The sequence below is a fragment of the Mesoplodon densirostris genome, chromosome 16 (assembly GCF_025265405.1).
Source record: "Mesoplodon densirostris isolate mMesDen1 chromosome 16, mMesDen1 primary haplotype, whole genome shotgun sequence".
NCBI classification, from domain to species: Eukaryota; Metazoa; Chordata; class Mammalia; order Artiodactyla; family Ziphiidae; genus Mesoplodon; species Mesoplodon densirostris.
In genome coordinates this window covers 54,593,839-54,617,930 of record NC_082676.1, presented here as the reverse complement: position 1 = coordinate 54,617,930, position 24,092 = coordinate 54,593,839, and the positions used below count along the sequence as shown (strand labels likewise).

At 42.7% G+C, this 24,092-nt stretch overlaps 1 protein-coding gene and 1 non-coding gene across 2 annotated transcripts; both read left to right on the top strand.

Annotated features, from left to right (window-relative positions):
- The first annotated feature begins 15,318 nt into the window (after nucleotides 1–15,318).
- Nucleotides 15,319–22,474, top strand: MPV17L (MPV17 mitochondrial inner membrane protein like). Its single transcript, XM_060079221.1, has 4 exons — nucleotides 15,319–15,628; nucleotides 18,619–18,689; nucleotides 22,152–22,181; nucleotides 22,265–22,474. Exons 1-4 carry the CDS (start codon nucleotides 15,319–15,321, stop codon nucleotides 22,472–22,474), a joined length of 621 nt encoding a protein of 206 aa, XP_059935204.1.
- On the top strand, nucleotides 20,100–20,172 carry TRNAG-CCC (transfer RNA glycine (anticodon CCC)). Its single transcript has one exon. It is a non-coding gene; the product is annotated as a tRNA-Gly (tRNA).
- Nucleotides 22,475–24,092: the final 1,618 nt, after the last annotated feature.

The following is a 24,092-nucleotide window of genomic DNA, read 5'->3' as shown; positions in this document are numbered from 1 at the left end:
CATTTTTATAGTAAGGAGTCAATATATTCTTTCTGAATTAAGAAACAGATATAAGGATATTTTTCACAAAGTAGAAGGTAAAGGCTTTGGAGGAATGGGACTAGGAGTTTGGAGATGAAGGAAAAGAAATGGCAATATTCCATTTTATATTCTTCTGCACTTTGAATTTTTATCATTTGCATGCATTCTCTTATGAATTAAAAAACTTAAATTAAATTGCCTGTAAAAAATAGATTTCAATCATTTTTTAATATTTTAAAATTTTGAGAGAGAAGTCTGCAGTCCCTAAAGGCGACTTGAGGTGGCAACCCTGAGACCATTTGTATCCTACCTTACTTCATTAGTTACACCAAGTTCACTAACAAAATTCTTTTTAATCTTTCTATTGTTAAAATATAGAAAACAACTTAAAAGAAACGAATTGTCATTGACTAACACCCTATAATCACTAACACCCTATAATCACCATCCCCGCATGAAAGGAACCTTCTCAGATACTCCATAAGCCCCAAAACAATCCCAGTCCCCTCCCAAGAAAAAATAACCACTTTTCCACATTTATAGTAATCATGAACTTACGTTTTCTTTGTAGTTTTATCACCCAAAGATGCATCCCTAAACACTACAGCTTAGCTTCATCTTTAAAAACAAAAACAAAAACTGAAATAAAGCCCCATCTGTATCTGTATCTATATATCTTTTTAGTCTCTTTTAATCTATAGGTTTTCCTATACCTTTTTCCTCCTTTGCAATTTATTTGTTGAAGACACCAGATTATTGTTCTAGAATTTTCCTTAGTCTGGGTTTTCCTCTGTTCTCTATATTTCCTGCAGATTGGCAGTTGGACTTAGGCTTAATCAGATTCAGATTTGAAGTTTGGGGAAAAGTATTCAAAGATGGTGTTGTTCTCTTCACCAAGAGGCACATAGTACCTGGTTTTCTCTCTTTTTGTGTTGTTAGCAGGCACTGATATTCTTTAACTTACATTAATCCTGACCTGAATGGGAAGGACTGTGGATTTTCTTATACCATATACATTTTTATGTCTGAGGAAGGTTCTCCGAGAGTGTAAGTCTGAAATATGATTTCATATCACCCTACTTTCATTTTTGGGTTTTTTTTGATGTAATTTCAAACTTGTAGGAAAGTTGTCAGAAGAGTACAAAGAATTTTTTAAAACTCTTCACTCAAATTCCCCAAATGTTAATATTTTACCATACTTGCTTCATTGTTCTCTCTCTCTAAATAAATAAATATGTATACACACATTACTTTTTTCTGAATCATTTCATAGTCAGTTGCAGATGATGCCCTTTGGTTTCTAAATAACTTAGTGTATATTTCCCCCCAAAGAAGGACATCCTCCTTCACAACCACAATACAAGTGATAAAATCAGGAAATTAACATTGATACTATTTCCTCTTTTAAAAAATTTTTATCGAAGTATAGTTGATTTACAATGTTGTGTTTAATTTCTGCTGTACAGCAAAGTGACTCAGTTATACATATATATATTCTTTTTCATATTCTTTTCCATTACAGTTTATCACAGGATACTGAATATAGTTCCCTGTGCTATACAGTAGGACCTTGTTGTTTATCCATCCTATATATATAAATAAATAGTTTGCATCTGCTAATCCCCAACTCCCAACCCTTCCCTCCCTCCCCCTTGGCAACCACAAGCCTGTTCTCTATATCTATGAGTCTGTTTTTGTTTTGTAGCTAGGTTCATTTGTGTTGTATTTTAGACTCCACATGTAAGTGTTATCACTTGCTGTTTGTCCTTCTCTATCTGACTGACTTTGCTTAGTATGATAATCTCTAGGTCCATCCATGTTGCTGCAAATGGCAATATTTCATTCTTTTTAATGGCGGAGTAATATTCCATTGTACCTATATACCACATCCTCTTTATCCATTCATCTGTCGATGGACATTTATGTTGCTTCCATGTCTTGGCTATTGTGAATCGTGCTGCAATGAACACTGGGGTGCATGCATCTTTTTGAATTGCACCTTTCTGAATATATTCTCTGGATATATGCCCAGGAGTGGTATTGCTAGATCATATGACAACTCTGTATTTTTAGTTTTTTGAGGAAGCTCCATACTGTTCTCCATAGTGGCTGCCCCAATTTACATTCCCACCAGCAGTGTAAGCGGGTTCACTTTTCTCCATACACTCTCCAGCATTTATTTGAAGACCTTTTTTTTGTAGTAGTAGCTTTTGTTTTTATTTTATTTTATTTATGTATTTTATTTTTTTATTTATTTTGGCTGCATCGGGTCTTAGTTGCAGCATGCAGTCTCTTCGTTGCAGTACTCGGGCTTCTCTGTCTCGTTGCGGCGCTCGGGCTTCTCTCTAGTTGTGGCATGCGTGTTTTCTCTCTCTCTAGTTGTGGTGTTCAGGGTCCAGCACGCGTGGGCTCTGTAGTTGTGGTGCACGAGCTTTCTCATTGAGACGCACGAGCTCTGTAGTTGTGGCACATGGGCTTAGTTGCCCCGTGGCATGTAGGATCTTAGTTCCCTGACCACGGATCAAACCCGTGTCCCCTGCATTGGAAAGCAGATTCTTTGCCACTGGACCACCAGGGAAGTCCCTATTTGAAGACTTTTTAATGATGGCCATTCTGACTGGTGTGAGGTGGTACCTCATTGTTGTTTGATACTATTTTCTAATCAATAGACTCTATTCAGATCTTGACAATTATCCCATTAAAGTCTGGTAGAGTAAAAGTCTAGAATAGTGTGTTCTGGAGTAGCTCCTCCATCTACCAACATACAGTTGTTGGATTTCCTCAGCACTCAGCCCTAAAGCCCCTTTCTTTCCTTATTCTATACACTCTCATCCTCCATTATTCAAGTAACATCTATACCTGCGCTCTTAAACTGAGAGTCACTTCATTAGTGCGTTGTGAAATGAGTTTACTGGGTCATGTTTAGCAATTTTTAACAAATCAAATGGAATAGAAAACATCAGAGCACATGACATATGGAATAAGAATAATTAGGAAAAACTCCAAATGTCCATCAACAGGTGAAGACATAAATTGTGGTCTGCCCATACAATGGAATGGACTATTACACAGCAATAAAAGGGAACAAACCGCTGATATACAGAATACCATAGAGCAGGGATCAGCAAACTTCTTCTGTCAGGCACCAGGTAGAAAATATTTTAGGCTTCGCGGACCATTTGGTCTCTGTTGCAACTACTCAACTCTGTGTAGTGTGAACATAGCCATAGATAATACGTAAGGAAATGAATCATGACCATGTCTCAATAAAACTTTATTTATAGGCACTGAATTTTGAACTTAATATAATTTTCACATCATGAAATATTCTTATTCTGATTTTTTTTAAAGTTGTTTGAAAACATAAAGCCATTCTTAGCTCTTGAGCCTTTAAATAAACAGGCATTGGGCCAGATTTGGCCCACAGCCTGTAGTTTGCTGATCCCTGTTACAGATGAATCTCAGAAACATTATACTGAGTGAAAGAAGCCAAATACAAATTGACACAGATACTGTATGTATACTGTGTGATTCCATTTATATGAAATTCTATACCATGCAAACTCATCTATAATGACAGAAAGCCTAGGGCCAGGGGTCAAAGGGAATTGAGTACATAGGGGTGCTAGGGAACTTTTGCAGGTGATAGAAATGTTCTGTATTTTAATTGTGGTGGAGGTTCAGAGGTATACACATTTGTCAAAACCCACTGAACTGTACAAGTAATATGAATGTATTTGATTGTAGGTAAAACATACTTCAATAAAGTTGATAAAACATATCAGAGTGCATCAACTGTAGTAAGGGTAATCATTGTTTCTGAAACTTCTCTTCCAGTTATGTATATATAGATATGTGCAGTGACTGAATTGAACTCATCCTCTTCCACCCCAAATTCCTCAACATTCCTCATCCCAGTAAAGGCACCATCATCCACCCAGTAGTTCAAGCCAAGAACCCTGGTATCTCTCTCACACACACAAATTTCCTCTTCCCGAGTCACTTTCAATCACTGTTGCCACCTATACCTCCTAAATATCTCCTAAATCTGTCTATAAATCTATCTCTGTTGCCACACCTTGAGTACTGCCATTATATAAGTGATCTCTGTAGCCACACAGAACCCAGAGTGTAACTGAGCCTATGGGGCCTTCCCAGGATAGACCCTTACCCTATATCCTCTGCTGTAGCTCCTCTCTGAAGTACCCAGTTAATAGTATCTCATGCACATCTCCAGAGTTTTTCAGATGCTAAAAACCACCACCTTGGGACTTCCCTGGCAGTCCAGTGGTTAAGACTCCATGCTCCCAATGCAGGGGGCACAGGTTCATCCCTGGATGGGGAACTAAGATCCCGCATGCTGAGTGGCATGGCCAAAAACAAAAACCAAAAAACTCACCACCAAATGAAAGAAATTAACTACGTGTTGATCATGAGCACATAGCCCTCAGACCTACTGATGCCTCAGGATAGATATAGATAATTTTAACCCCTGTGACACCTCCCTGCTACCTCACCATCAACGGATCAGAGAACTGTGCACAAGCTGATCACATACTCTGGGATGCCCCTCCTCACTTTGCCCTTAAGAAGGCTTTGTTGAAACCCTGCAAAGAATTCAGGGGCGGTGGGGGTGGGGGGGCGGGACGGCGGGCAGGCATGAGCCACCCGTTCTCCTTGCATGGCCCTGCAATAAACGTTTCTCTGTTCCAAACTCTGACGTTGAGGTTTTTTGGCCTCACTGTGTGTCGGGCACTTGAACTTGTATTCAGTAACAAGAGTAGTCTGTTAAACAGGGAAACTGGATCCTCTGCTTATAAGCCTTCCGTTGCTGATAGAATAAAGTCTGCATCCTTCACATGGCCCACAAGTGTGGTATGACCCCTTTCTACCTCTTTGGTCTTGGCTGTCATTCTTTGGGAAATGTCTTATGTACATATAGGCACCTATAGGCCCCTATGTCTCTCTTTTAATGTACTTAACATAACTGTAATTAATTAGTTATTTAATGTCTTCCCCCCAAAAGACTATATAAATGCCATTTCTGCAGAGATGGAGTCTGTCTTTAATGTTATTTTGTCCCCAGTGACTCGCAGGTAGGCTCTAAAAATTATTTGTGGAATGAATGGATGAATGAATGAGTGATGAATCTACATACTGGCATGATGTGCAGATTTTATTCCTAAACATTTCCATTATTTTCAATCTAGTTTTAATGGGTATCACATCTTAAAAAAACTTCACAGTCCAAGTGGCGATTTTACTTCCCAAGTCTAGCCAGGTCAGTGTCTAGGATGCAGTGGGGGTTCAATGAATGAATACTGAATGCATTGATTCAACAAATACTTTCTGAGAGTCCACTATACACCAGGCAGTATTCTAGGAATCGGGGATACCATGATTAAGAGATTGTCTCTGCATTTGTAGATCTTACATTCTTTTGGAATGAGGTGATAAAAAATGGCTCTATAATATATTAATTTGTTGTAAGTATCATAAGGAAAATTAAGCAGGATAAAAGAATGGAGAGTAAATTATAAATGAATCCATGCCTCGGGACATAAGTTTGAAATCTTTGTTCTAAAACATTGAAAATATTTGTTCAGTGATAACTAGCTGGAAAGAGAAGAAAATTAAGAAAAGCCAACTTACTACCATCAACAATTTACTAATTTTCAAGACCTTGAGGAAGGCATTTCTGTTGATTCCTGTTACTTAAAGGACTTTTCTTTGACCTTTGAGCACCTCTGGTAATTTACACTGTACCAATTATCCCTGGAGCAGGATTGGGCATGATGTCTTGGAAAATCTGAAGCAGATATGTTAACATTGATACAGCCATATGAAAAAAAATTTTGCTAATATTTTAAACTATGATTTAATTTATGTTTAAGACTTTCTTCTAGGGACTTCCTTGGTGGTCCAGTGGGAAGACTCTGTGCTTCCAATGCAGGGGGCCTGGGTTTGATCCCTGGTTGGGAAACTAGATCCCGCATGCATGCTGCAACTAAGAGTTCGCATGCTGCAGCTAAAAAAAGATCTCATATGCTGCAACTAAAGATCCCACATGACGCAACGAAGATCCTGCAACTAAGACCCAGCACAGCCAAAATTTTAAAAATAAATAAATAAATAAAATACTTTCTTCTAAGTAGGATTTCAGAGTATACTTAAATTTTAGGTGACGCTGTAAAAAGGTGAAATAGTATAAAAAGATGATTTCACCTTTCATTTGTTTCAGATTTATTTATATTTTATGAAAGAATTCAGCCTTCTCTAAAACTGTGTACCCCAAAAGAATGAGCAAAGACATTAACAGATGATATAAGAAAAGAAAAACATGTGCAGATGCTCAATTAACATGAAAAAGCATCAACATTACTAGTGATTAAAAAATGCAAAATTCAAGTGAGTTTTTTTGCCTATTAAATTAACAATTTTTTTTTGCTTTTAATAACAACATCTACAGTTTATTAGAGTAGGAGAGAAGAAATACTCTCATGCATTACTGGTTGAATTTCAAATTGTTATAAACCTTTTATAGGTTTCAATTATATTCAACTGAATGCAATTTGGCATTCAGTAATAACAACCAAAAAAGCCTAAAATATACTTATCTTTTGTCCGCAAAATTCTGCTCCCAGAAATTTAAACTAAAGACATCAAGTTAAAGACTTTACTATAAGAATGTCATATCAGATTGTTTATATTGGTGAAATATTTTAAACAATCTGTGTATTCAATAATATAACAAAAATTGGTTGTTATGGTAAACTTGGTCAAAACACACCTTCACAAACAATGATGTAGATAACCTACTTATTGACATGGAAAGATGATATGTAGTTAACTCAAAAAGATATCTAAGAAAATAGCATGTATAACATTAAATAGTACTTGTGCTAGTTATTAATTTGTAATCTCCTGGCTCCAAATCCATTCTTTTTGCCTGCTCTGTAAAAATGGATCGGGGCCCCTTAAATATTTCTCCTTTGCCAGCTGGCACAATGTTAAGTTTTATCAGTAGAGGGCGCGGGAGAGACATTGCAGGAGGAAAGGGGTTTGCTTCCAGGTTCTTGCTGCTGGGTTTCTCCGGTGCCCTGCGAAGCTTCCCCCGGATGTAAGGAAAAACTTACTCCTCCTCTGTCTCCTCTACTCTCGACACCCTACTACAATCCTACTTCACTTCTACCAGATGTGCGGGTTTTCCACTCATCAAGCAGTTCTGTAACATCAGCTGGGTGTCCTAAGTTTAACCCAATCCTGACACTATCTACCTGGGGAGTGTCTGATCTCATAGATTAGGGTCTCACTCCCACGAGACTTCCTCCCACTTCAGACGCCAATCACAAGTCCAGGTTGTTACCTGTGTTTCTGACCAACTGGATATAAATCAGAGGTTCCCACAGCCTCCTCACTGGGTTCGATTAATTTGCTAGAGTGGCTTACAGAACTCAGAGAAACAGTTTTCTCGCTAGATCACCAGTTTACTATAAAAGGATATAACTCAGGAACAACCAGATGGAAGAGGTGCACAGGGCAGGATATGTGGGAAGGGGTTCGGACCTTCCATGTCCTCTCTGGGGGCCACTCTTCCCCAAATCTCCACACGTTCACCAACCTGGAAGCTCTCTGAACTCCATCATCTTGGGGTTTTATAGAAGCTTCTTTACAAAGGTGCAGTTGATTAAATCCTTGTTCACTGGTGATTGCTTCAATCTCCAGTCCCCAGCCTGCATCCCCAGATGTGGGTGTGGGACTAAAAGTTCCAACCCTCTAATGATGAGATCGGTTTCCCCTGGCAACAAGTCCACCCTTAGAAGCTTTCCAAAAGTTACCACAATAACATAAGCTCAGGTGTGGTTGAAAGGGGCTTGTTATGAACAACAAGACACTCCTTTTATATCAAGGACTCAGAAGCGATTTCAGACAGAGTACAAAACTGTAGACCAAATACTATAACAAAATGATGCTCCCATTGCTCTTATCACTCAGGAAATTCCAAGCATTTTAGGAACTCTGTACCAGAAACAAGACACAGACCAAATAAATATTTCTTATTTTAAATCACTGTATCAAACCCTGGTACCCACTCTGGTGGTTTTGTAGCTGAGTACCTCCGATGAGTTCCCACAACAGTTTACCCTAGAGAGCAGATCTCCAGCAAATTCCCCCAGCTGTCAGGGCATTAGAGCAACTGACTTCTTTGTCATTCGGTGAGACAGGGCTGTACCCTCCCAGGACTTCAGCCCTAGAAGGTAGGGAGGGTTCTTCTTGGGTGTTCTATCTCAGTTCTAGTGGTAGTGGCTGGTCCTTATGCTTGCTATTTCTATACTCTTTAGGGTTCTCTTATTATTCAATCCCTCAACATTCCAATTCCCTGTTAATAATTCTTTATACAGTCGATAATCATTATTTGGTGATTCCATATTTGCAAATTCACTGACTTGCTAAATTTTTTTTGAAACCCCGAAGTCAATACTCCTGATGCTTTTGCTGTCATTTGAAGACATTCACACGCTCAGAGCAGCAAAAAATTTGAATCACCCAGCTTGCACGTTCCCAGCTACAGTCAAACAAGGTGATGCTTGGCCTTTTTGTTGTGTCTCTCATACTGCAAGCAAGTGTCCTTTTCACAGTCTATTCCCACATTCTTTGAGATTTTTGTCAGGACTTTCATTGTTTTAAATGGCCCTCGAGTTTAGTTCTGCAGTGCTCATAGTAACTTTATAGAATGTACCTACTTCAAGTAATAAGAATCGATTGTATTAAACTTTCCCTGTTCTAATTACAATGTGATTTCTCCCTGCTGATTGGATCATACAGAGTACTAAAATCATCTCTAAACCATTATTCCACTAATTAGTTATTTCTTCCACATGTTAGTAGAGTCACACATTTTCTATAGTAATTGAAGTTTCAGAGGTTCAAAAAAGCATAATTGGAGAAGAAAACTCTCTGAAATTAATTCCACCTTTTATGTGGGAATTCTTAATCATTTGCATATTTGAATATGCAAGATCTTTAAAGCTACCACTAATGTTGGGTTTTTCATAATTTCAGATTTTTAATTTTATCTCTTCTTTATGTATTTTAGAACTTAAAAAGGTATTTCTTTTCCCAAAGCTTAACAATGAAAAAATTAATGAAATAAATATAATTGGCTGCTCTATTATCCCACACCAATGTGGGCAGAATAGTTTCTTAAAATAAAGCTGGTGAAAACAGAGTTCCTGAACACTCTACTTTGAATATTTCTTCCAAATGGCACATTTTCAAAGCACCAAGTCAAAGGTGGACTCTCTGATGGCCGCCATCCCTCTTAAGAAATCTGTTGCCACATTTTCGTACTCTACTGGGGGCAGGATAGAAGGATGGGGAAGTGTTCCAAACTTCTAAACAAGAGCAAAGGACGGGTACAATTCTCACCGTAGTACTTTGTTTTAGTTCCAATGTTAAGATGGTCTGAAAATGACCATTTGGAACCAAGCACCTTTCACATAATTGGTGCCAACGTCAAGAGTATAAGAGTTGCCTAGGTCATAGAGACAGAATTCTTAGGCATGGTTTTTCCACAGCAGAGCTGAAATGCAATGATATCATGAAGGAATTGTTTAATATCATTTCTGTTAACAGGAAAAAAAAGGCTCTGGTGGGAACCAGGCTTGTATCTTCTTTCTAATAACCGCCCCTCCTGACCTTTTCCAGCTGAGTACCCTTTCCTTCTCTCCCGTGAACATCCATATAGGGAGTCAGCAGTGGTGGTGCCTTCTACCCCCACCTCCATCAGTTCAATCCCACCCACTGGAACTCATCCAAATAAAAATAATTTTTGAAAAAGAAAATCATATTTACATTTGCATAAAGCATAGCTCTATTTATTCATCTGTAGCCACACTAAACAAAAACCTTGTGTTTACTGGGCACGCCCAGCTTCAAGTCAAAGTACCCTCTTCCATTCAGATCAAAGCTGGAGAAATTCCATTAAGAATGAAGGGTTCTGGGGCTTCCCTGGTGGTGCAGTGGTTGAGAATCTGCCTGCTAATGCAGCGGACACGGGTTCGAGCCCTGGTCTGGGAAGATCCCACATGCCACGAAGCAACTAAGCCCGTGAGCCACAACTACTGAGCCTGCGCGTCTGGAGCCTGTGCTCCGCAACAAGAGAAGCCGCGATAGTGAGAGGCCCGCGCACCGCGATGAAGAGTGGCCCCTGCTTGCCACAACTAGAGAAAGCCCTCGCACAGAAACCAAGACCCAACACAGCCAAAAATAAATAAATAAATAAATAAATTTAAAAAAAATTAAAAAAAAATAGAATGAAGGGTTCTGGAATGAAGGGGTGGGTGGGTGAGAAAATCTTGAAAGAAGGAGGATTAGATAAGGGTTTTTATTGCCAACCTCACTTCAGGTGACAAGGAGGAAGACAGTTGCTTCAGTTTCTGGCTCTGTACTCACACCCTCAGAGACAATTGATATCTCAGAGGTGATATTGAAGGGGCTGGAGGAACGTCCATGACCTTTTTTGAAGGTCATGACTGTTTTTGAAGCTGATTGCTTTCTCTGTTCATTGGAAAACAGACCTGTCGGTCTTGGAACCTGTTAAAGAGTAGTAGCCTTTTGTTTATCAGTAGAAATTTCCAGATTAGCAAGAGAAGGTAGAAGATTTTAGACACTGCAGCCCACTTGGTGGTTCTTATTAAGCCCCCATTCATTTAAATAAAATGAAATAATAATGGTTACAAATAAGCTTCATTGTAATCATCTTAATGTATGTTTAATGTGATCCTTAGTTGTAAATTGAAGCTCAGTTCCCACATCAGTACTTTATTCCCTGCTGAAAAAGCTCTTACAAAACACCTCTTTTCCGTTTTAACACAGCACTATGTTCTCTGGTTATCCCCCAGTGTTCAGAGATATTTATGTCGCATAAATGTGTTGTCCATTATTGCCAGAGGGCTCTGAATCACAGCTTGCACAGATGATGAAGCATCAATGTAATGAATTAATCTTAGAGCATCTCTTCCTTTTGAAGGCCAAGCAGGTTCTTTAGCATCTTTACCGAATGAGATTGTCTTTAACTACTGCATTTTTTGTTGCTTTTAAGAAGAGACAAATATACAGCAATAGTCGTAAAACCATCTCAGCCTTTGAAGTATTCATTCCTCTTTCTTTCAATTCCCATTAAGTAAATACATTGAGCTGCTTGATAAAGATCACCATAGATTTTGGAGGATATTTGCCTCTACAGATTGTTACCAATCCCCAGCCTCACTGGCTTTCTGTGAAGAGAAAATGAATTCATGTAGTAAAGTGCTTAGTAGAAAATCGACACCTGCAGTGGGCTCTCCGTAAATGTCAGTCCCATCCCTTTGGGGTTGCCAAATTTAGCAAAATAAATTTTAAAAATACAGGATGCCCTTGGGACTCCCCTGGTGGTCCAGTGGTTAGGATTTGAAGCTTTCACTGCAAGGGGCATGGGTTTGCTCCCTGGTCAGGGAACTAAGATCCTGCATGCTGTGAGGCCAAAAAAAAAAAAAAAAAAAAGAAAGAAAAATATAGGATGCCTAATTCACTTCGAATTTCAGATGAACAGTGAAAATTTTTTTAGTGTGCCCCAAATATTGCACTGGGACATACTTACACCAAGTAGTTATTCTTTGTTCATAGGAAATTCAAAGTTAACTTGGCACTCTATATTTTACCTGGAAACCCTAATCTCTCCCCCCTCCCAACTTTCCTGAAATTTTCTCCAATTTTGCTCTATTTTTCTCTCTAAAAACTTTGGTTAAGGGAATTGCGTAGGAACCATTAGAGAGATTTTCTTGTTTTCATAATGAACACCACAATTTTCTCTAATTTAGGCAGGAATTAGTTTTTTGCTTTTTTTTTTAAGCACTGCAAATACAAATCCTTCCCACAAGCCCATAGTTTAGTGCCTGGCACATAATTGTGCTCAATGAATATTGATCAACTGGATGAATGAATGAAAGATTGCCTGGAAAAACCGATGGTCCTGATCTCAGTGTGTTGAGAAATGGGTAGTTTGATTTCAGCTAATGTGATCAATTGCTGTTCGAGGAAATCAAAAGGATTACAGAGAAGAAAGGCACGAATAATGGCCCTCCAAAGATGTCCATGTCTTAATCCACAAAACCTGTGAATATGCTATTTTACATGGCAAAAGGAACTTTACAGATGACTCTTAAGATAAGGATCTTGAGATGTGGAGATCACCCTGCATTATCCAGGTAGGCTGAATGTAATCATAAGGGTCCTTCTAAGAGAGAGGGCAGGTGGGTCAGAGTCAGAAAAGACTATGTGACAATGGAATGACAGAGAAATTGGAAGATGCTATGCTGATGACTTTGAAGGAAGGGGCCATCCAGGAATGCAAGGGGGCCTCTAGAAGGTGGAAGAGGCAAGGAGATGGATTCTCTTCTAGGGCCTCTGGAGGGAATGCAGCTCATGGACCCGTTTTTTTTTTTCTTTGGCTGCGCTGCGTGGCATGTAGGATCTTAGTTCCCCAACCAGGGATCCCTGCAGTGGAAGCATGGAGTCTTAACCACTGGACTGCCAGGGAAGTCCCCATGGACCCATTTTAGACTTCTGACCTCCAAACCTCTGAGGACAACAAATTTGTGGCAACTTGTCACAGCAACAATGGGAAAATAATACAAGGGGAATGTAAGTAATAAACAAAGAAAGGTGCGTGCTAGGAGCCTGCTTAGCTGGGACAAGTCTGACAGAAAGATTTGCTTGGGACCAGTAACAAGCACAAGGAGAGGGGAGGGATGAGAATCAGCATATGGGCGGATAGAAAGGGTCAAAGAACACAGAAATTGGTAGATTCCCAAAACTGAAGAGAATGGGTGTATTAATCTGCCCTAGCGCTGTCAGAACAAAATGCCACAAAGTGCGTTAAAAAATGTATTTTCTCCAGTTCTCTGGGCTAGAAGTCCAAGGTCAAGGTGTCAGCTGGTTTGGTTTCTTCTGAGGCCTCTCCCCTTGGCTTGCAGGTGGCCTCCCTCTCACCGTGTTCTCACATGATCTTTTCCTCTGTGCATGCACTGCCCTCGTGTCTCTTTGTGTGTCCAAATTTCCTCTTCTTATTAGGACGCCAGTCAGATTGGATTAGGGCCCATCCTAAGGGCCTCATTTAAAAAAATTTTTTTAATTAATTAATTTTTGGCTGTGTTGGGTCTTCGTTGCTGCGTGCAGGCTTTCTCTAGTTGTGGCGAGCTGGGGCTACTCTTCTTTGCGGTGCGCAGGCTTCTCATTGCAGTGGCTTCTCTTGTTGTAGAACATGGGCTCTAGGAGTGCGGGCTTCAGTAGTTGTGGCACGCGGGCTCAGTAGTTGTGGCTTGCGGGCTCTAGAGCACAGGCTCAGTAGTTGTGGTGCAGGGGATTAGTTGCTCCACGTCATGTGGGTTCTTCCCGGACCAGGGCTTGAACCCGTGTCCCCTGCATTGGCAGGTGGATTCTTAACCACTGCACCACCAGGGAAGTCCCAGGGCCTCATTTTTAACTTAATCACCTCTTTAAAGGTCTTATCTCCAAATACAGTCATATTCTGAGGTACCGGATGTTAGGGCTTCAACATATGAATTTGGGGGGGACACAATGCAGCCCATAACAATAGGGTTGACAAACTGAGGAACAACCTACAATATAACTGATTAGTGCCCCAGATTGGAGACTAAGGTGATCTATGACAATTCAATACAAGGCAAAGTAATCCAGAATTGAAAGCCAGTCCTTGAAAAAGGACTTTAGTGGGACAATTGGCAATAGTTTGAATAAGGTCCGTAGATTGGGTAACAGTATTACATCAGTTGTTCTGAAAATTGTACTATGGTTATGTAAGATGTCAATATTTGGGGAAGCTTGGCTGAAGAATATATGGGAACTCTGTACTATTTTTGCAAGTTTTCAGAAAGTCTGGAATTATTTCAAAATGAAAAGTTAAAAATCAAAAAATTAATAATTAACTAAAATAAGATAAACAAATAGAAGAGAGAGGGAGAAAATGAGAATGGAATTGGGTGTGACAATGAAGGAAGGAAAAATGGAGGAAAAGAAGCAAAGAGGAACTGATTTCCATGAGGTCAGAGGTTACATCTGCTGTTTGGGTTTCCAATGACCCCCTGCTTCTGGGAGCTCAGCGTATGATTTGGGAGGTAATATTCATTGAGGCACAGACTCTGAAGAGAAGGCAGTAGCCCCATTGAATCCCACTTCACATTCATGAAAAGCCTCAAAGTTTAACTTCTGACATTGTCTCTAAAGACTGTTACATAGTCAGTGTGTGTGTCGAAAGTGTGAATTCCTTGTATGTTAAGACATTTAAAATACACTGCCATCTTGGTAACTGAGTTTTGGTATTCCCCCACACACGTTTTTCCCCCAATTTTCCCCTTCTTTTTTGACCTTTTTTGGTTCGTTTTGAGATATAATTCACATACCATACAATTCACCATTTTAAAGTGTAATTAAGGACTTCCCTGGTGGCGCAGTGGTTAAGAATCTGCCTGCCAGTGCAGGGGACACGGGTTCCAGCTCTGGTCCGCAGAGCAACTAAGCCCGTGGGCCACAACTACTGAGCCCACGCGCCACAACTACTGAAGCCCGTACGCCTAGAGCTGGTGCTCCCCAACAAGAGAAGCCACTGCAAGGAGAAGCCCGCGCACCACAACGAGGAGTAGCCCCTGCTCGCCCCAACTAGAGAAAGCCTGAGCGCCGCAATTAGAGAAAGCCTGCGCGCAGCAACGAAGACACAACGCAGCCAAAAATAAATAAATAAATAAATAATTTTTAAAAGAAGTGTCTTTAATGGTTTTCCGCGCAACCGTTACCACTATCTAATTATACAATAGTTCATCACTCCAAAAAAGAATCCCACACCCGGTTAGCAGTCACTTCGCATCCCCCGCATCGCCCAGCCCCTTAAGCCTGTGACGATTTTCCTCTTCTGGACATGACTTGTAAGGGGATCATGCATATGCGGACCAGCAGTATTTCAAAAGCTCAGCCTCCAGGATCGCCAGTGGCCACGGGATTGGTCGGTGCAGTTGAGTGTGCGCGGGGTGCCCAATCGCCTTCGAGCGTGGAGAGGAGGCAGGTGCAGGTGGCGGGAGGCGGTGCGCCGGGGGGCTGGGGGCAGAGGGCAGAGGGCGGAGGGCGGAGGCCGGGGGGTAGGGGGCAGAGGGCAGAGGGCGGAGGCCGGGGGGTAGGGGGCAGGGGGCGGTGGGCGTGGCCTGGAGCTGCCGGCGGTCGTTGGTCGGCGCCCAGAGCACGGGCATGGCGGGCCTGTGGCGGGAGCTCCTGCGCACCGCCCGGCGCTACCCTTGGCCCACTAACGTGCTGCTCTACGCCGCACTCTTCTCAGCCGGCGACGCGCTGCAGCAGCGGCTGCGGGGCGGCCCTGCCGACTGGCGGCAGACGCGGCACGTGGCCACCGTGGCCGTGGCCTTCCACGCGAACTTCAACTACGTGTGGCTGCGCCTGCTGGAGAGCGCGCTGCCGGGGCGCGCGTCGCGCGCCGTCCTGGCCAAGGTGCTGTGCGACCAGGCGTTCGGCGGGCCGGTGTACGTCTCTGCCTTCTACTTCGGTGAGTAGCCGGGCCAGGCACCTGGGGGCCAGAACTGGGGGACGGAGGCGGATCCGGAATTGGGGGACGAGAGGCAGGGTTCGGGGTTTCAAGAGGCTGGGACCGGGCAGGAGCCTGGGGCTCTGGGGGCCGGGGACCGGGCCTGGAATCCTGGGGTGGGGGCCAGGGTTCAGGGGACTGGGAGGGTCTGGACGAGGGCCGGAGGTCGAGGTGCGAGGGTCGAGAAGTCTGGGGACCGTGGATTAACAGGATTGAGGGGAAAGAAATTGAGGGGCGGTTGCCGGAGAGGCCAGGAATTAGGGGGCCAGGGTCGCAGTTCGGACGCTGGGTTGCCCGTAGTCTGGGGCTGGAGGTTTCAGGGGGCCTGGGGCGTACGTAGGCCGGAAATGGGGAGGCAGGGCTGGGGATCCATTTTCCCCTGACAAAGGTCCACGGGAACGTCGAGGAGACCCCAGCTTGCTACCATGTCAGCCGTGAGCCCCGTGACCAAGTTGTGGGGCGGGGTCGGTCCTGCTCCTGGAAAGATCCACCCGGGGGCTAGGGGCCTCCTTTTCACTGGCGGGATACTCCTTTCCATACAAACAAAAGGTGAGGGGATTCAGGATGGTGCGGGCAGAGCCGGTGGAATCTGAGGTGCGGCCCGGTTCCCCTCAAAATGTGTGCTCAGGGCGGTAGTCCTGCTTTTGTAACAAGATTTCCCCGAAGGGGGTCCCGTCCCCATATCAAAACCCACAGAAAATGTCAGGAGACCTCGGACCCCTGCCATGAGAGGACTCTGTACCTGTGAGGGTCTGGGGAGCTCCCTCCTCAAAAAGTCCACCCTGGAGCCTGAGGACCTGACTTTGGGAACCTTTCTTAGTGCCCTAAATTCTAAAAACGATGGCAAGGACTCTGTGTGGCCTTCTTCTTCATAGCGTTTTCTATTGCTTGGAAGGGAGTGGGCAGGGGAGGGGCACCCAATCCCCTAAGAAAATTCAAGGGTCCTGGGCCTGGCCTTGGCATTGGGGATCACAGATCCCCAAGGGGTCTTGTCAGTGGCTGTTGGTGCTTTCTTCTAAACTGTGTTGAAGTGGTCAAGTCACCACTTTGAAGGAACCTACACTGCCCCATGGACCTTATTTTGGGGGCCAGAGTCACTCACAAACTCCACAGAAAACATGCCTGATGCAGTGCCAACCACATGGCCCATGGGGTCTGTGAGGTTAGGGGATAGAGGACCTGAGAGCAGGAGCTGCCTGATTTATCAGAAGATCTGTGCCTGATCCCAGCGCGTGACTTCCAGGCCAGATTGGCAAACAGGTTCCTCATGCCTGTTACTGCAGTGCCCTTGTACTCTGGTGATGGGATGGAGGGTTGGGGGCAGCTGGCATTTGGGAGTCAGATTCCTATCTAGTCCTCAAACAACCCAGTGAGGCAGGTATTGTTATTCCCATGTTACAGACAAGGAAACTGAGGCTCAAAGGGATAAACTACCTGCCCAAAAGCAACACAATCCATGTCATGGTCTTCATCTCCCTTGGGGGATGTCAGCATTCCTGAAACCAGAAAGATGCTGCAGTCACAGGGCTGCTGGGGCCTGTGGTTCAAGCCCGAGGCCCCTGAAACCGATTCTTGCCCACATGGCTTCTTTGTTTTGCATTTCAGATTTCTGGGCCCTGTTTCCCTCTCCTCATGTTAAACTGAAGGGGGAATGGTGGGAAGGGGGTGGGTTGGATGTGTGTTCAAGGCACTTCAGACTTGGAAATTGCCTGTATCAGATGTTCCTTTGTGCTGGGGCTGCCTTGGGAGCTAGAATAGTTGTGATTAAAAGGTCTGGCTCGGAATCCACACCTAGGTTGGACTTGGATCACTATCAACCTCTCTGAGCTCTTTTTCTCCTCTGCAACTCCACCATCCTTAGCTGAGGGTTAGGAGGGTCAGATGAAAGAAAACACATCAAGTGCTTAGCCCTTAATTAGTGCTGGGTAAGTGGAATACTATTACCAATATTGGGCTCGGTTTTCTTACCAGTCCTGTCCTAAGAATCCCCTGCAATTGACTAAAAAGATTTTATTTCCCCTTCTTCCTAATCAGAGTTGGGGGAGAATGCTTTAAGAATGCTTTAAGGGCTTCCCTGGTGGCTCAGTGGTTGAGAGTCCGCCTGCCAATGCAGGGGGACACGGGTTCGTGCCCCGGTCCGGGAAGATCCCACATGCCGCGGAGCGGCTAGGCCCGTGAGCCATGGCTGCTGAGCCTGCGCGTCCGGAGCCTGTGCTCCGCAACCGGAGAGGCCACAGCAGTGAGAGGCCCGCGTACTGCAAAAAAAAAAAAAAAAAAAAAAGAATGCTTTAAGAATCCCCTGCAATTGACTAAAAAAGATTTTATTTCCCCTTCTTCCTAATCAGAGTTGGAGAGTGCTTTAAAAAGCACTCATTTTCACACCTTTCCTAAAATAGGAGGGTTTTGTCCTTGTTCCCTGACTTCCTTTTCAGGGTTGTTGAACGTCAAAGTTTCCCAGATGTTTTTAGGAAGTCTGAACTGGTGTTCTGCTTTCAAATTCCGTTTAGAAAGCCTCTTAGATGGGAAATCTGTAGTTGCTAGAATACCCAGAGTCCGGCAGCCTTTTTGTAAAAGAAGGAAATTAAATTTTTAAAATTTTAAACATTTCACAAAATGTTTTGAAGGGAGAGAAGAAAAGTCCCCAGTAGTCCCACCATGCTGACACTGAGGTTTTTGTGAATTCTCTAATAGCTTTTTAAAAAAATAATCGTTCTGCTATAACTCGGTACCCTACTATTCTCACTTCATATTTATCATCACTTTAAAATTTACCTAACTTTAGAATGGAGATTATCTTTTGTTTTCACTGTTGGGTCAGACAGAACATACTGAGTTAGTGATAGTGGTGGTTACCTTGCATATTGGAATAGAAAACTTGAACATGAACTGTTATACAGTATTCTTCGTATTAAATCTTTTAAAATTCTTTTGGCGTGTGTTTTTTCAAATAGGTATGAGTATTCTCCAGGAAAAGGATGACATATTTTTGGACCTGAGACAGAAATTCTGGAATACATATAAGGTAAGACAGACTTTTGAAAATACGACCAGGATCTTTTTAACATTAAATACATTTAAATAAAAATATTCTTGGGTTTCCCTGCTGGCACAGTGGTTGAGAGTCCGCCTGCCGATGCAGGGGACGCGGGTTCATGCCCCGGTCCGGGAAGATCCCACATGCCGCGGAGCAGCTGGGCCCGTGAGCCGCGGCCGCTGAGCCTGCGCGTCCGGAGCCTGTGCTCCGTAACAGGAGAGGCCACAACAGTGAGAGGCCTGCGTACTGAAAAAAAAAAAAAAAAGAAAAAAAAAATCTTAAATTAGGGCTCCAGTTGGTTGGCACAGGGTACTATATTTTGACAGATCTTAAATTTGTTTTGATAGTTGAATGAGAAGCTTTAAGAGTGTCTATATGTGTCTCTGAATTTTGGCCAATGTTCACAACGATTTCTGACATTCTTATGTTTATTCTTGTTAGTGATCACAGTGATTTTTTTGGAGCCAAAGAAGTTATTGCAAAATAGGAATAGTAGAATGTGAGTGGCTTAATGGAATCATTCTCACATTTAGAGCTGATGTTTCCAAGTGTGCATTCTGCTGAGTCCCTATGAAAGGAACCTTCTTGACATCACAAAGGTATTTACAGAAAAGGAAGATGTTTCCCAGGGTTATCCTGAGGCTGGAATCAAGTCACCTCTTGTCCTGTTTGCTCATTACAAATATATATATAATCCAATCCCACAAATATCTATTCCTTTATTCAATGAAGATTTATTGAGCAGTGTCCTCAAGACCTGGCAAAGTCAGGGATGCTTTCCATCTCTGGCCTAGTGTGATTCTATTAATGACAATGTTTGATTCTATTAATGACAATGAGGTGAATTTTCAGGATTCCAGAATATACACAGCCTTGTCTAGGGCTCCACATCTGCTTAATTCCTGAACAAAAGCAGTGGCAAGCCACCCCCAGCCATCCCATCACCCTCACCCACAACCCCAGCATCTTCTGTTGAACTGTTCTGAGCACGAGAACCATTATCACCCACTTGGTGGTTGAAGGCAGATGACAGGGAGGGTGGAAGCCACATGCTGCCAAGCCCCTCCCGGGGGGAAAGCATTCAGAATTCTTGTTACTTCTCTTGAGGCAAAATTTATGGGCCCGTGGTGACATGCAAGTATGATTTTCTTCTGCTTTACTTTGGAAAAGGAACAAGTTTGCCCACGATGTCATAGATCTCATGGAGATAGGTACATCTGACATTTATACATTTATACGAAGAGCAAGCCAAGCAGAGTTGTAAAAGAAAGGGGCTTTGACCAAGGATTTGCAGATATTTCAGATTCTCCTTCTTTAATGAAGACATATAGGCTATCTTCATTGGGTAGAAACGTGGCGACTTTTACACACCTTTTTAAAAACAGTGGTTCTGGGACTTCCCTGGTGGTCTAGCGGTTAAGACTCTGCACTCCCAATGCAGGGGGCCCAGGTTCGATCCCTGGTCAGGGAACTAGATTCCACATGCCGCGACTAAATATCCCACGTGCGGCAGTGAAGATCCTGGGTGCTGCAACTAAGACCCAGTACGGCAAAATAAATAAATAAATAAATAAATATTTTAAAAAAACAAACCCAAAAAGCAAAACACAACAAAAACAGTGGTTCCAAATGAGTAAGTTGTATCTATGCCCTTGAGAAGAAAGAGGGTACCGGCAGTCTGATGCCCAGCACCATTTGGGGGCTTTCCTGAAGATCTCCCATAACAAGAAACTCTGCTAGGCATTGCACTAGGTGTCAGCGGGAGATACCACAAAGCATATATGTAGATGATATATATAGAGAGAGATACACGCACACACATTGCTACTGTCTTTAAGGGACTTACAATGTAGTGGGATGGATAGACAAGTAAATAGACAAACATTAACCTCAATGCCACGAGCAGTGCTCAGAGCATGCAAACAGGTACTTAGCACAGCATGGAGATGTAAGGGTGCGGCTCAAGGAAAGCTTCCAGGGGCAGGTTATGCCTGAGCGGAGTCTTAAAGAACTCAGGGGAGTTAGGCGGATACCTGGGGCCTTTCCAGGGCAGAAGGAGCCGAGGAAGGAATGCATAAAACACTGTGGTGTACCTGTAAGGGAGAAACTACAAGGGATGCTATTCATAGAATATAAAATATGAATTGAGGAGCAACTGCAAATGACTTTGGATCTTGGAAGGTGTTGAAGGCCATGCCAAGGATCTTCAACTTAAGTAATTACTGGCAAGGGAGACCAGTTAGAGGGCATTGTGACCAAGTTCACATAAGAAATCATGAAGCAGTGGGCAGAGGAAGGATTTCAGAAATACTTAGGAGATAGAATTGGTAGGTCTTGATGATGGATTGGAAGTAGGGTTGATGGGCAAGGACACATCTACGGTGACCCATCCGCATTTACTGGGTACCGTGCAGCATTCTGTAAGCAAGAGCCCACTTTTCTCTCCCAGTTATTTGCTTATTTCTCTGTTATCAGTAGGGACCCAGGGATTCCCATTTTATCGATGGTTTATAATTCATTGCTGTGTTTAATTATTTTTGTTTTGCAAATGTCCCAGACTTGGTCAGTGAGAGTTGCTTCAAGCTGGCGCCTATTTCCTTGTGATACCTCCCCATCTTTTTTTTTTTTTTAAGCCACTTCCTTACTTTATATCATAAAGATAGATGTTCTAGGCTCATCTTGTACCTTGTACCTTGTACCTGCCTTACTCTGGCCCTGTAATCAACCATTTCTTTGAGGAGTCCGTTTTCCTTTTTGTGGGGAATGGCATGGGAGACCAAGATCTGCAAACTGAGTGATGCTACATTCTGAAGAAAAAAAATTGCTGTAAGAGGGCTTCCCTGGTGGCGCAGTGGTTGAGAGTCTGCCTGCTGATGCAGGGGACACGGGTTTGAGCCCTTGTCCAGGAAGATCCCACATGCCGCAGAGCAGCTAAGTCCATGAGCCACAACTACTGAGCCTGCATGCCACAACTACTGAAGTCTGTGTGCCTAGAGCCCGTGCTCCACAACAAGAGAAGCCACTGCAATGAGAAGCCTGCGCACCACAACAAAGAGTAGCCCCCCTCGCCGCAACTAGAGAAAGCCCACACGCAGCAACGAAGGCCCAACACAGCCAAAAGTAAAATATAAATAAATTTAAATAAATAAATATGTGTTGTTATTTTGAAAGCAGTTGTCTTCCAGAATTGGTACTGATTCAGGTAGACTTTTTATTGTAAATTTATGAATATAATAAAAATCTTTATTCTTGCGCCTAACAGCTGTTTGTACAACTCCTTACCCTCTTCCACTCGAGACCATAAGTAGTCTAATTTAATCTGCATAGTCTGAAATATAATACCGCGTCCACATTCCACCTGCCTGGTGTTTCTTAATGCTTTATAGAACGAACTGTGTGATTGTGTTGTGCGATTAAAAAGCATCCTAATAAAGTTTTTCTTTATTCCAGAGTGGTCTGATGTACTGGCCTTTTGTACAGGTGAGTTTCAAACTACTTAGAATGCCAACTCATGGGTCTGGTTTATATGGAGTCCTAAAAGACTCTTTCTCTCTCTGTTATAGCTGACCAACTTCAGCCTCGTTCCTGTTCACTGGAGAACAGCTTACACTGGGCTCTGTGGTTTTCTGTGGGCCACTTTCCTCTGCTTTTCACAACAGGGTGGTGATGGTACCTTGAAGTCAGCTTTTACTTTCCTTTGTGTAAAGGGAACAAATGAAGTTGAAAGACCCCCCAGAGAAATGACAAGTCAAGAACTCCCTGAAATTGACTAATTTTTTTCCCTTAAATGCAGAGGATTGCCTGCAGATGAAGTACCCTGCTTACCAGTTATGTGCTCCATTTTGAAGAATTACTATTCTGTAGACCTGATTGTTTTTTGTTTTTTTGTTTTTTTTTTGCGATACGCGGGCCTCTCACTGTTGTGGCTTCTCCCGTTGCGGAGCACAGGCTCTGGACGCGCAGGCTCAGCGGCCGTGGCTCACAGACCCAGCCGCTCCGCAGCATGTGAGATCTTCCCTGACCGGGGCACAAACCTGTGTCCCCTGCATTGGCAGGTGGACTCTCAACCACTGTGCCACCAGGGAGGCCCCCGATTGTTTTTTAATTAGCAATGATAACTTTCAATTTTATTCAAATCTCCTTTTTTTTCATTCTAATCCAAAAGTATTATTGATACTTCTCTAGTATTTTCACTTCCCTAATACTTTGGTTAATATCAATAACAGTGGCAAAATGGCAGTTTATAATCTTTACTATTTCTGGTCTAATATTTTATTGCCAGTTGATTTAAGGAGCTTCCATTTTGATTGTATACATCTCTCTTCTAAAATATCAGGTTATCTCTTAAACACTTTTGGCTCAGATTACCTTTTTTTTTTCTTTTTTTTTTTGCGGTACGCGGGCCTCTCACTGTTGTGGCCTCTCCCGTTGCGGAGCACAGGCTCCGGATGCGCAGGCTCAGCAGCCATGGCTTACGGGCCCAGCCGCTCCGCGGCATGTGGGATCTTCCCAGACCGGGGCACGAACCCGTGTCCCCTGCATTGGCAGGCAGACTCTCAACCACTGCGCCACCAGGGAAGCCCCTCAGATTACCTTTTACACCAAAAATAGTCCTTATAGTTAATTTCTGTTTACACAGAATTCAATCAGGAAGATGGAATAACCAGATTTTCCCCTAAAATGCTGTATAATAATTTATTGTTATTCTAATACTAAAGTTCTGCAAGTACGTTTTATGTAAAAAGAAATGTGCACAGTGTATGATTAGTGTTCTGTGTAGAGTGTATTTTACTGGATTTTCAAAACAACTTTACCTAATACGTGTAGAAAACAGAAGGGAAATTTAGAGGATGTTGAAGCATTTTTTTTGAAACAAGTTTACAGAATATTGCTTTTTGATCCTGGGTCCTGGCATTTGAGGTATTTACCTTGTAACTCTAATGGCATCTACCCAGCTTTCCTACTTTTCTGATGCCCTGATGGTCATCGTATGGTTATGCCATTGGCCACCACTACCGGGGAGTTGTCCTGCTACCAATAAAATCAAGAGTGCCCAGTCCCATCTTTTTGGACTCGTGGTTTCCATTTCCAATCTCAGATATAAGGCCTTTTACCCAGATAACTGAAAAATGATTTCTCAGTTCAGGGGAGATCTTTTCCTTCTATACAAGTGGATACAACCATCCTTATAGTCCACCAGGATAACTATAGTAGATAAAATTTCATAACCCTTATGTAAATAATAAATGTTATTAAAGGGCCACTGTAGGGATGTGAAGAGGGTAAACAACAAGGCGATAACTGTTAAAAGAAGTCCATGGTCTATTTGGGAGTATAAGTGAAGAAATTGATAATCAGGTTCTCAGGACATCTAATCCGATTCATCATTCA

Excerpts from the sequence above, each read along its gene's own strand:
- MPV17L (XM_060079221.1), top strand. The coding sequence starts at position 15,319 with ATGGCGGGCCTGTGGCGGGAGCTCCTGCGCACCGCCCGGCGCTACCCT. Across the intron at positions 18,690-22,151 it reads AATTCTGGAATACATATAAG|AGTGGTCTGATGTACTGGCC; the intron begins GTAAGACAGACT and ends TCTTTATTCCAG. Across the intron at positions 22,182-22,264 it reads TGTACTGGCCTTTTGTACAG|CTGACCAACTTCAGCCTCGT; the intron begins GTGAGTTTCAAA and ends TCTCTGTTATAG.